At 50.4% G+C, this 12,831-nt stretch overlaps 1 protein-coding gene across 1 annotated transcript in view; it reads left to right on the forward strand.

Moving 5' to 3' along the window:
* Positions 1–12,831, forward strand: part of iqgap3 (IQ motif containing GTPase activating protein 3) — a 93,957-nt gene that overhangs the window by 68,685 nt on the left and 12,441 nt on the right. Inside the window, exons 29-32 of the mRNA XM_060820614.1 lie at positions 3,460–3,692; positions 10,106–10,238; positions 11,418–11,520; positions 12,040–12,184. Coding sequence (XP_060676597.1) covers positions 3,460–3,692; positions 10,106–10,238; positions 11,418–11,520; positions 12,040–12,184 — 614 coding nt within the window. The remainder of the gene's footprint in view (positions 1–3,459; positions 3,693–10,105; positions 10,239–11,417; positions 11,521–12,039; positions 12,185–12,831) is intronic.

Below are 12,831 nucleotides of genomic sequence, written 5' to 3' on the forward strand. Positions count from 1 at the left end.
CCACTCCTCCCCCCCAACCTCTGCCCCATTAACACCACTCCCCACCCCCCCAACCTCTGCCCCATTAACACCACTCCCCCCAACCTCTGCCCCATTTACACCACTCCCCCACCCTCTCCCCTCCCCCCCCAACCTCTGCCCCATTAACACCACTCCCCCCAACCTCTGTCCCATTAACACCACTCCCTCCCCCGCCAACCTCTGCCCCATTTACACCACTCCCCCACCCTCTCCCCTCCCCCCCCAACCTCTGCCCCATTAACACCACTCCCCCCAACCTCTGTCCCATTAACACCACTCCCTCCCCCGCCAACCTCTGCCCCATTAACACTACTCCCCCACTCTCCCAACCTCTGCCCCATTATACCACTCCCCCCAACCTCTGCCCCATTAACACCACTCCCCCACTCTCCCCAACCTCCATTAACACCACTCCCCCACTCCCCCCCAACCTCTGCTCCATTAACACCACTCCCCCCCCCCCCCCCAACCTCTATCCCATTAACACCACTCCCCCCCCCCCCCCCACCTCTATCCCATTAACACCACTTCCCAACCCTCCCTCCCAATCTCTGCACCATTAACACCACTCCCCCACTCCCCCCAACCTCTGTCCCATTAACACCACTCCCCCACTCCCCCAACCTCTGCCCCATTATACCACTCCCCCCCCCACCCAAACCTCTGCCCCATTAACACCGCTCCTCCCCCAACCTCCACCCCATTAACACCACTGCCCCCCACCCCCCCCCAACCTCTGCCCCATTAACACCACTCCCCAACCTCTGCCCCATTAACACCACTGCACCCCTCCCCCCAACATCTGCCCCATTAACATCACTCCCCCCACAACCTCTATCCCATTAACACCACTGCACCCCACCCCCCAACCTCTGCCCCATTAACACCACTCCCCAACCTCTGCTCCATTGACACCACTCCCCTCCCCCCCCCCAACCTCTGCCCCATTAACATCACTCCCCAACCTCTGCCCCATTAACATCACTCCCCAACCTCTGCCCCATTAACACCACTCCCCCCCACCCCCCCAACCTCTATCCCATTAACACCACTCCCCAACCCTCCCTCCCAACCTCTGTCCCATTAACACCACTCCCCCCCCAACCTCTATCCCATTAACACCACTCCCCAACCCTCCCTCCCAACCTCTGTCCCATTAACACCACTCCCCCCCACCTCTATCCCATTAACACCACTCCCCAACCCTCCCTCCCAACCTCTGTCCCATTAACACCACTCCCCCCCCACCTCTATCCCATTAACACCACTCCCCAACCCTCCCTCCCAACCTCTGTCCCATTAACACCACTCCCCCCCCACCTCTATCCCATTAACACCACTCCCCAACCCTCCCTCCCAACCTCTGTCCCATTAACACCACTCCCCAACCCTCCCTCCCAACCTCTGTCCCATTAACACCACTCCCCCCCAACCTCTGCCCCATTAACACCACTCCCCCACCCCCCCAACCTCTGCTCCATTGACACCACTCCCCTCCCCCCCCAACCTCTGCCCCATTAACATCACTCCCCAACCTCTGCCCCATTAACATCACTCCCCAACCTCTGCCCCATTAACACCACTCCCCCCCACCCCCCAACCTCTATCCCATTAACACCACTCCCCAACCCTCCCTCCCGACCTCTGCCCCATTAACACCACTCCCCCCCACCCCCCCCCCCCCCCTCCACCCTCCCTCCCAACCTCTGCCCCATTAACACCACTCCCCAACCTCTATCCCATTAACACCACTCCCCAACCCTCCCTCCCAACCTCTGTCCCATTAACACCACTCCCCCCCCCAACCTCTATCCCATTAACACCACTCCCCAACCCTCCCTCCCAACCTCTGTCCCATTAACACCACTCCCCCCCCCACCTCTATCCCATTAACACCACTCCCCAACCCTCCCTCCCAACCTCTGTCCCATTAACACCACTCCCCCCCAACCTCTGCCCCATTAACACCACTCCCCCACCCCCCCCAACCTCTGCCCCATTAACACCACTCCCCACTCCCCCCAACCTCTGCCCCATTGACACCACTCCCCCCAACCACTGTCCCATTAACACCACTCCCCCCCTCCCCCGCCAACCTCTGCCCCATTAACACTACTCCCCCACTCTCCCAACCTCTGCCCCATTATACCACTCCCCCCAACCTCTGCCCCATTAACACCACTCCCCCACTCTCCCCAACCTCTGCCCCATTAACACCACTCCCCCACTCTCCCCAACCTCTGCCCCATTAACACCACTCCCCCACTCCCCCCAACCTCTGCCCCATTAACACCACTCCCCCACTCCCCCCAACCTCTGCCCCATTAACACCACTCCCCCACTCTCCCCAACCTCTGCCCCATTAACACCACTCCCCCACCCGCCCTCCCCCAAAACTCTGCCCCTTTAACACCAGTCCCCCACTCTTTTCCCCCCCCACCTCTGCCCTATTAACACCACTCCCCCACAACCTCTGCCCCATTAACACCACTCCCCCACTCACCCCCAACCTCTGCCCCATTACACCACTCCCCCCCAACCTCTGCCCCATTATACCACTCCCCCCAACCTCTGCCCCATTAACACCACTCCCCCACTCTCCCCAACCTCCATTAACACCACTCCCCCACTCCCCCCCAACCTCTGCCCCATTAACACCACTCCCCACTCCCCCCCCCAACCTCTGCTCCATTAACACCACTCCTCCCCCAACCTCTGCCCCATTAACACCACTTCCCCACTCCCCCCAACCTCTATCCCATTAACACCACTTCCCAACCCTCCCTCCCAATCTCTGCCCTATTAACACCACTCACCCCAACCTCTGCACAATCAGACTCACCCCCCCCCTCAACTTCCAACCTCTGTACCATCAACACCACTCCCCCACCCTACCTCCGCATCAGCACCGCAACCCCCAATCTCTGCACTAACTTATCACCACCCCTGCCCTTCCCAATTCATTGGATATGGTGGAGAGAGTGGCATTAGAGTACGATGTGGTGGTACGGTGGTTCAGTGATCAGCACTGCAGCTTCACAGGGCCAGGGACTCGGGTTCGATCCCATCCTCCGGTGACTGTCTGTGTGGAGTTTGCACATTCTCCCCCCGTGTCTGCGTGGGTTTACTCTGGGTGCTCCAGTTTCCTCCCTCAGTCCAAAGATGTGCAGGCCAGGGTGGATTTGCCACGCTAAATTGCCCATAGTGTTAGGTGCATTAGTCAGAGGGAGATGGGTCTGGGTGGGTTACTCTTCTGAGGGTCAGTATGGACTTGTTGGGCCAAATGGCCTGTTTCCACGCTGTAAGGAATCTGATCTAATAAGGACAAATGAGGAATTAGTGAAACGAAATACTTGTTCTGCTGCTAGCCTTTCAGTGTCCCCACAGAGTTCGGCATTTGATTGTGGGAACTGTCTGTTTATTTCCACCTTGTTGCAGATCGTTGGGAACCTGTTATATTATCGCTACATGAATCCTGCGATTGTGGCCCCCGACGGCTTCAATATCATCGACATCAGTGCAGGAGGTGGGCTGCACATGGACCACCGCCGCAACCTGGGCTCCATCGCAAAGTTGCTGCAGCACGCTGCCTCCAGCAAAACCTTCGAAGGACAGACTGGCCAGCTCTGCACCATGAACGATTACTTGTATCACTCTGAGCAGAGATTCAGGTCTCACACTTCTACATCTCGTCCTGCGTTTACGCGACGCGTTTCCCTGGCTTCCCAAGAATGAGGCAGCTTTCTCCCACTTTGCAGTGTACATTGATGGGCACATTCACTCCCTGGGCACCCTCTGTGTGGTCTGTATCCAACAGTCCCAGGACAGGGACAGTGCAGGGTTAGGTACAGAGTAAACCTGCCTGTACCTTCCCAAGACAGGAACAGCATGGAGTTTGACAGAGTAAAGCTCCCTTTGCACTGTCCTATGAGTGTTCGGAATAGATAGAAACAGTATCAATTAAGTGTACAACTCCTGACGTGCTGCTTTCCTAATCTCTCTCTGTCAGATTCAGCGTAGATGGATGGTGCTGACCAGGGTCTCTCAGAATCTGTTTGGAGATGAGGAACTAAGTGGAGGTTATTTGGCCTATCGTGCCTGTGAATTGAATGGTTTCAGTTGGAGTAAAGTCCCTTATAAACTTTGGTCGCAAGAACAAAAAGGGCAGGATATTTTTTTAAATGAGGCAAACGTTTGCAATGTTGATGTTCTGATGGACCCGGGTGTAAGCACGTGGAAGGTATGTCCCAGCGAGGTGAACCCCTGGACTGAGAGGTTGTCCTCAGATTTCCCAGCGATGGAATAACATGGTGCACTGCAGTGTAACAATGTCACATCGCTGCTATTATTCAGTTTTTTCTGTCTCTGTATAAAGATTAGCAGCTTTTAGACATATTTCCTCTCTGTCATGTACATTCCTGATCATGAAGCCAAATATAAATACATGAGAAATAGGAGTACGCCATTCAGTCCATCGATCCTGCTCCCAGATTCAGTATCATTTTAGCTGATCTGGGGCTTCAACTCCACTTTCCCACCTCCTTGCCATATCGCTCAAGTTTTTTTTTGAGAAGTCAAACATCTCTCTGGTCCTCTGGGGTCTTAGTTCCTCAGAATCATCTCCCTCTGGGTTAAGACATTTCTCCTGATCTCAGTCTGAAACGGTCACCCCCTCATCCTTAGACTGCTCTTCCCACCTTCCCCAACCCTTAGGAGGGGGTGGGGGAGGAGGGGAGGGAAGCAACCTCTCCGTCTCAATCCCGTTCATCCACCTTCAGAATCTTGTCACTCCTAATGAAATCGCCTCTTGTTCTTCTAAAGTCCAGAGAGTATCGACCCATCCTGGGACAACCTCTCAGACCTGGGGGGCCCCCCTCACTGAGGTGTAACCCCATACACTTACACCCAAGTCCCTCTGAGGGTCCACATTCAGAGCTTCGCTTCATATAAAAAAAATTCTCCTTTTTTGTTCTTGTGATTAAAGTTTATAATCTGTCACTTCCCCAAATTGTATTCTGCCTGCCACCTTGTTGTCACTGATTTGACAGACACAGCTGACGTGGCCCTCTTGCTTAGCTGTTGCTACTCCAATCTTGACTGGAGTAACATCTAATGTATTCATCTCCTTATTTAAGGAAGGATGTTGGAAATGGTTCCGTGTGGGCAGATGAATGCTGAGGCTTGAGTAGAAACAGGCCACTTGCTCCCCTAGCCTGCTTCACCATTTAATAAGGTCATGGCTGATCTGACCTCAACTCCACATCTGTATCTCCCTGATGTCCTTTCGCCCCAATTGCTTACCTCAAATCCATCCATCTCTGGTTAAAATGGCCAAAGACGCATTTTACTTCAAAAGGTCACGGAAGCCAAATCTTATGATACACTGTGAGAAAACTTTCTCCTCACTTGTATCTTAAAAAGGCCAACCACGTATTTCTAAACAATGATGCGCCGCTCGCCCTCCACCCCCCCCCCCCCCCCCCCCCAAACTCCCAATTCTAGATTCTCCTACGAGAGGAAACATTCTTTTATTCACCTTGCCAAGACCCCTCAGGGTTTTATGTTGCAGATACAAAACCAGTTCAAACTTCCCTCATTAGACGACCCATTCGGGGTATTAGTCTGATAAAGCTCTGAACTGTTTCCAACATCTTTACATCTTTCCTTAAATAAGGAATCTACATCCCCAGATGTGGTCTCGCTCTCTATAACTAAAGCAAACTGTTGGTGAATCATGACCAACGCACGCACACAATCCAGCTGTGATGTTTAACAACTGCTTCCATTCATCTAGCACCTTTTTAATGTAAATTACCCCGAAAGGCTCCACAATCACTGAAGTCCTATCTGAGGAGCAGTCACTGCTGTAATGTCAGGAAACTCAGCAACCAGTTTGTGCATAGCAAGATCTGATGGGCGGCAACCATTAGTGATGATGGTTGACGGAGCAATATTTCATCTAGAGATGGATCATAATTCTATCTAACAATTAACCTGCATCTTTTGGACATTGCTTGAAGATCAGATTTGAGACGTTTCCAGTTTGGTCTAGACCTAGTCATTAAACCGTTGGGAAACTTGTTTCCTACTCCAAACAAGTTTCCGCTTGGTTGTGTTTATTCCAACTTTTTCCCGCTTACAAAATGTTAATGGGAGGAGACTGGGCACAGAATCCTGTTGCTCTCCAGTTTGCCAGGCTGTTTTATGTGTTCCTGTGGGGGGGGGGAAATGATGCATTCTTTCATGTCTGCTCCTTTGATGCTGGCTACGGCCTTTAGTAAGGGCGCGTCTAGCGTTCCTCTGATGCATGGGAGAAAGCCGGATGTTACTGCGAGAATAGACAGTCATAAAGAAGATTCAACACCTCCCACCCACAGCCTGGGGTTGCCATTAATAGTCTGACTGAGCTCATTAACCCCACAAGTGACTGATTCATTTGATCCCAAGTTGCTGCTGCTCCTGGCTGATAGCAATGTGGCTTCTAACGTTTTGTCTCAGTGTTGGTCATGGTTTAGCTGGTAGCTCTTTTGCCGCTGTGTCACAAGGTTCGGGTTATGATTTGACTGAGTGCAGAAGCCTTAAGCTGATGCTCCTCAGTGCAGAAATGGGGGGCGGTGTGCTGTCAGTTGAGACCCTTCACACAAGTCGCCGTCCCTGCCAATCCTGTCTGTGTTAGGCTGAGTGTAAAAGATTCCTGGCTACTGATTTGAAGGAGTGTGATTGAGGAGTTGTGGAGTGGGGAGAGAGGGGTTTGATTAGCATGTAGAGTTTTTCCTGGGGCCATGTAATCCATTGACCAACATCAGCTTTACTTTTTTTAATTTTATAAAAAAAACTGGATCATCTTGTTTGTGGGATCTTGCACCATGTGAGTTGGCATCTGTTTCCTACTTTTCAACTTCAGACAGCACTTTGTTGGTTGGAAGGCACTTTGAGACATCCAGTAGCCATGAAAAATACATTTAAAACGTGTGTATTTTATTTATTCCTGAGTTAGGGAGGTGAAGCCTTAAAGCGAGGCCTTGATTATTATGCAATGGTGATTGAGGGTGCAAAAGCAGGGGCGAAGTACACCGTCACACATCATTGAAGGTGGTGAGCAATGCACATGGGAATACTTTAGCTTTGTCAGTGAGGCATTGACTGAATGAGAAGTCCCAGGTGAGGCCCCACCTTTGAGGATCATGTCTGGATCTGGGCCCTGCACTTTTGGGAAAGATATCAAGGCCCACAGTGAGGGTGAAGAGGGAGATTCACCAGAACGGGACCTGGGGGTGAAGGGCATCAGTTCATGTGACAAGACTGCATTCGATCTGCCGAGGTTAATGGGACACTAGGTGGCAGGTATTGAAAATTGTGACTGACTTGATAATGCCGTTCAGGGGAATTGGGAGAATTTGATTGAGCAGGTCAGGCTGGGGTAATAGAATGAAAATGATCGGTAACAGAGCTAGAGGGGAGGTAAGAATCTTTTTTCTTCAGCCTAAGGTTTGTTAAGATCCAGAGTACACGAACCTAGAATGGTAATGGTAATTTTGGGATCTTTCAAAAGACAGCCAGACATGAACTGTAGTGGGAAGTTGTGTGTGGAGTCTGAGGAGATGGGGGAAGCTCTAAATGTATATTTTTCATCAGTATTCACACCGGAAAAAGACAGTGTTGTTGAGCAGAGTACTGAGAAGCAGACTACTCGACTAGATGGGATTGAGGTTCACAAGGAGAAGGTGTTATACATTCTGGAAAGTGTGTGAAAATAGATAAATTCCATCCGGCCCAGGGGATTTATCCTAGGATTCTCTGGGAAACCAGGGAAGTGATTGCTGAGCCTTGGGCTTTGATCTTTGTCATCATTGTCTGCAGGAATAGTACCAGAAGACCGGAGGATAGCAAATGTATTTCCCTTGTTCGAGGAGGGGAGTGGAGACAACCTTGGTAATTATAGACCAGTGAGCCTTCCTTCGGTTATGGGTGAAGTGTTGTAAGAGAGAGGATTTATCATTTATAGAAATAAGTTGATTAGGGATAGTCAACACTGTTTTGTGAAGGGTAGGTCTTGCCTCACAAACTTTATTGGGTTCTTTGAAAAGGTGACCAAACAGTGGCTGTGGGTAAAGTCATTGATGTGTGTATGTGGATTTCAGTCAGGCGTTTGATAAGGTTCCCTGTGGTCGGCTACTGCACAAATTAGAGGTATGGGATTGAGGATGATTTAGCGGTTTGGATCAGAAATTGGCTAGTTGAAAGAAGACAGAGGGTGGTGGTTGATGGGAAGTATCCATTCTGGAGTTCACTTACTAGTGGTGTACTGCAAGGATCTGTCTTGGGTCCACTGCTGTTTGTCAATTTTATAAATGACCTGGATGAGGATATAGAAGGATGGGTTAGTAAATTTGCAGTTGACACTAAGGTCGGTACAGTTGTGGATAGTGCCAGAGGATGTTATAGGTTACAGAGGGACAGGGTAAGCTGCACAGCTGTGCTGAGAGGTGTCAAATGGAGTTTAATGTTAAAAAGTGGAAGGTGATTCACTTTGGAAGGAGTAACAGGAATGCAGAATATTGGGCGAATGGTAAGATTCTTGGCAGTGTGGATGAGCAGAGAGATCTGTGTCCATGTACATAGATCCCTCAAAGTTGCCACCCAGGTCGACAGAGCTGTTCAGAAGCCATACAGCTTTTATTAGTAGAGGGATTGAGTTTCGGAACCATGAGGGGTCATGCTGGAGCTGTACAAAACTCTGGTGCGGCTGCACTTGGAATATTGTGTGCCGTTCTGGTCGCTGCATAATAGGAAGGATGTGGAACCTTAGGAAAGGGTGCAGAGCAGATTTACTAGGATGTTGCCTGGTATGGAGGGAAGGTCTTACAAGGAAAGGCTGAGGGACTTGAGGCTGTTTTTGTTCAAGAGAAGAAGGTTGAGAGGTGACTTAATTGAGACATATAAGATAATTAGAGGGCTAGATAGGGTGGACAGTGAGTGCCTTTTTCAGAGGATGGGGATGGATAGCATGAGAGGGCATGGCTTCAAATTGAGGGATGACGGATCTCGGACAGATGTCAGAGGTAGTTTCTTTACTCCGAGAGTAGTAGAGGCGTGGAACGACTGCCTACAACAGTTGTAGACGAGAATGGAATAGTATAGGTTAGATGGACTTCCTATTGGTTTCACAGGGTGGTGCAACATCGGGGGCTAAAGGGCCTGTACTGCACTGTTGTGTTTGATGAAATTGAGAAGTAATTTTCAAGTTTTTATGCAGTTTCATTGCACGCTGTGACTGATTTGTACAGTTCCTTTAAAGAGCCATCACAGGCTCGATGGGCCAAAGTCCATGACTAAAAGGTGCCTTGTGTTGATAGCAGGTGAGGCTAGCTGTGATGTGTGGATAGGTATTTCACTGCATTTGCAGTCTCCAGCTGATCTCTCTCTGTCTCTCTCTCACATGCGCTCTCTCTCCCTTTGTTGCGCGCGCTCTTGAGCTCCCTCTCTGTAACAATGGACACTGAACGTCATCCAGTATCTGATTTGTCCAATGGCTTCACTTAAGGCAAGGAGGGGGAGAATGTTTGCTGGTGATTGTTAATGAATGTTTCAGCAGCAGGGGAAGAATTTGCTGGTGAGCTGACCAGAACCTTGTCCTCATTCATTGTCTAAAGAAAGGCACTTTCCCAGTAGTAGTCCCTGGATAAGCACCCTATTCATGTATGAATTTTATACATTCAACCAACTTTATTTTTCATCCTCCCCTAACCGGGAACAACGTTTGTGACTCTTCCTCCTGAGATCAGCAAATAGATCTCCCATGGAGCTTAAAACGCACCCGGGTGTCCTTGGCCTTGTACCACACCATGCCCCCTTCAGCTCCGTGAGGTCGGCCAAGCTGCAATCGAATCTGCTGAAGCTAAACTGTCCTCCTGAGCAGCACGCTGCACTTGAAAGTCATTCAGTTTGAAGATTGAGTCACTCGCTGCTTGAAACTGTGAGCTGGTGTATTGTGCCTGCTTTTGGCCGGGAGGTTGGAACTGTTCCACAGTTTGGAATTTTACATGGATGTTCTCTGATTTAGTGAACTGTTTTCGAATTCTAGGGAGTTTTTCCGCGCAGCCTGCGACGTTCCTGAACCCGAGGAATGGTTTAACGTGGATGAGTATACCGAAATGGTCAGCCTCAACAAGCCAGTCATCTACATAACCGTCGGCGAGCTGATTAACACTCACAAGGTGAGTGGCCAGGGCAATATCCTTATGGCTCCCCTGGAGGGAGGGCGAGGGCAACAAGTCAGGAATAGCACATGAGGGCTCTGAATGCTGAACTACTTCCTCCTTGTCTTGGGAGTACTGACTGTTCGACCTGAGAGCAGGAGGAGGCCATTTAGTCTTTCAAGTCTGCCTCACCTTTCGACAAGATCCACATTCCTGTCTGTGATGCCAAATAACTGTCAACTCCCTTATTTATCAGATATCTATCTGACCTGGCTTCGGATGTGCTCAAACATCCAGCCTTCCCTCATTCCCTGGGGAAGAGAATTCTAACCTCTTCTGATCTGTCTTGACTTTTCTGTGGACTGCTGGATCCTGCCGTCACTATCCTTTCAGCTGCGGCTCCGCCACAGGCGGGTGGTCTGTTTCTCCAAGGGAGCGTCGTGCTATTGGAGGGAACAGGGAGACCGCAGTCTCAAGCTCGAGAATGTGATTGCAGGCTATCTTGCTGAAGTTACGGATGGAACGTAGTGAATGGGGTGATGACACTAGTTGGACCATGGTCTAACCCAACCAGAGGCTGAAAGTGCCCAGCTCATCACCTATTCTTACAGATGTCCCAGCTTCATTTGTGTGTTCAAGATCAAATCATTTAGCTGAAGCCTGGGGCGCAATGGTTTGTGTTCTGACCCTCGTGTCTTGCCCATGCAGTTGTGTAACCTGTCACTTTATCAGTTGATTGAGAAGAACCTGGGGACATTGAGGGCTGGACCAGTTGTTCAGCTGCTTCACTTTGCACCTCAAACAAAAAATTAACCCAGCCTCTCCTCTCCTCCTGAAAGCATGAGGAAACACTCGAACACGCAGCCTGACGGTCTGCATGTCACCTTCTCCAGGTGTTGCTACTTGCGAAATCTGGCAGCTTTTAGGCCCTCCCAACAGATCTGGACCCATTCTCTCCACGTCCTTCTGTTCAAATGCTGCCTGTATTTGATCCTGGATTTCCCTTCTCACTCGAGTCACAACCAGTGAGTGTGATGTGAAGCTCCCTCTGCACTCGCCCGCAACCCCCCCCCCATTCCGTTTTCTAAACCAACCTTCAAGAGCTCCTTTCTGCTTTAACTGCTGACGCTACTCTGTGTGGCCCTTCGCCAGTCTCTTTGCGCCTGTGGTGTATAACCTTGTCCCTGTCTTTCCCAGTTGCTGCTCCAGCATCAGGATTCCCTCATGGCCGAACACAGTGACCCTCTTCATGAGCTGCTAAAGGATCTTGGTGAGGTTCCCACAGTCGAATCACTTTTAGGTGAGTACTTCATCCTTTTCTGTGCTTCAGAATCAGTCTACTCCACAGATGCTGACAAGCACAAAATGACTGAAAGGAGTTTCTGATTTGACATAGGAGGTGGCATTCTCCCCTTCTCTTCACTCTTCCCCCTCCTCCCCCCTCCCCCTACTCTCTCTCCCCTGCGCCATTCTACTGGAGGGTCAGTGCTGAGGGAATGTGGAGAGCACAGTCTCACACTCATCATCAGTGGTCATGATGAAAAGCAGAGATATATTGAAGGGGAATACTGGTTAAGCACATGAAGGCGAAAGAAATAGAAGGTTGGGGGAGGTGGGCATGTGGGTGGAAGGATGCTTGAGCAGAGCAGAAGCACCACAGAGTACATGATGATCTGTTGTTGTGCTCCGTCTCAATGGGAAGGTTAACAGGAGTAATTGACTTGAAATTCTCATTAACTCTGCTTCTGCTGGATCTGAGCTGCTGCCTTATAATTATTCGAGCACTTTCACTAATCTACAATCATTTCCCTTTCCATAGGCGAAGGTTCTGTTGATGCAAACGACCCCCGTGGCGACCAAACCATGGTCAACAAGATGGAGGTCTCACTAACGCTCACCAACAAATTTGACATCTACAAGAGCAGCGGCGATGGGGCAGACAATACCAGAGGTTTGCTGCTCAGGTATGTCGGCTAGGCTAGGCCAGGCCAGCTGAACATTTACCAGGGACGGTAATGGGTAAAAGGCGGTGAGATGTCTTTTCCCTTGAGAAAATGAGTTGTTCCAATTTGAAAACCTGATGGCTGATTTGGTCACAACTCCTTACTGGGGGGAGCAAAATGGGCTGGCTGGATGGAGAGGTAGTGAGTCTTGTGTGACAGCTCTTTCGAGGAGCCAGCATAGGAATAATAGATCAAATGGCCTCCCTCCCCTCTGAATGTACAGCAGTTTGTTTGAGTGGCTGCAATCATGGCCATTAAGGGGAAGCCTCACCTGTGAGCCCCATTTCATATAAAATCTCACCGAGGTCTGTGGTGGCAGGGTAGACATGCACTGAGCCAGTGGGGATCAAACCAGAGGCTCATCAGCACAGAAAGGATGGCAACACATGGCTCAATGGTTAGCACTGCTGCCTCACGGCACCAGGCACCTAAATTCCACCCTTGGGCTGTGTGGAGTTTGCACATTCTCCCCTCATGTCTGCATGGGTTTCCTTTGGGTGTTGCGGTTTCATCCCACAGTCCAAAGATGTGCAGGTTAGGAGGATTGGCCATGGGAATTTGCCAGGATGTGTAGATTTGGGTGGGTTAGCCATGGGAAATGGCAGGGT

The sequence above is a fragment of the Hemiscyllium ocellatum genome, chromosome 50, assembly GCF_020745735.1.
Source record: "Hemiscyllium ocellatum isolate sHemOce1 chromosome 50, sHemOce1.pat.X.cur, whole genome shotgun sequence".
NCBI lineage: Eukaryota > Metazoa > Chordata > Chondrichthyes > Orectolobiformes > Hemiscylliidae > Hemiscyllium > Hemiscyllium ocellatum.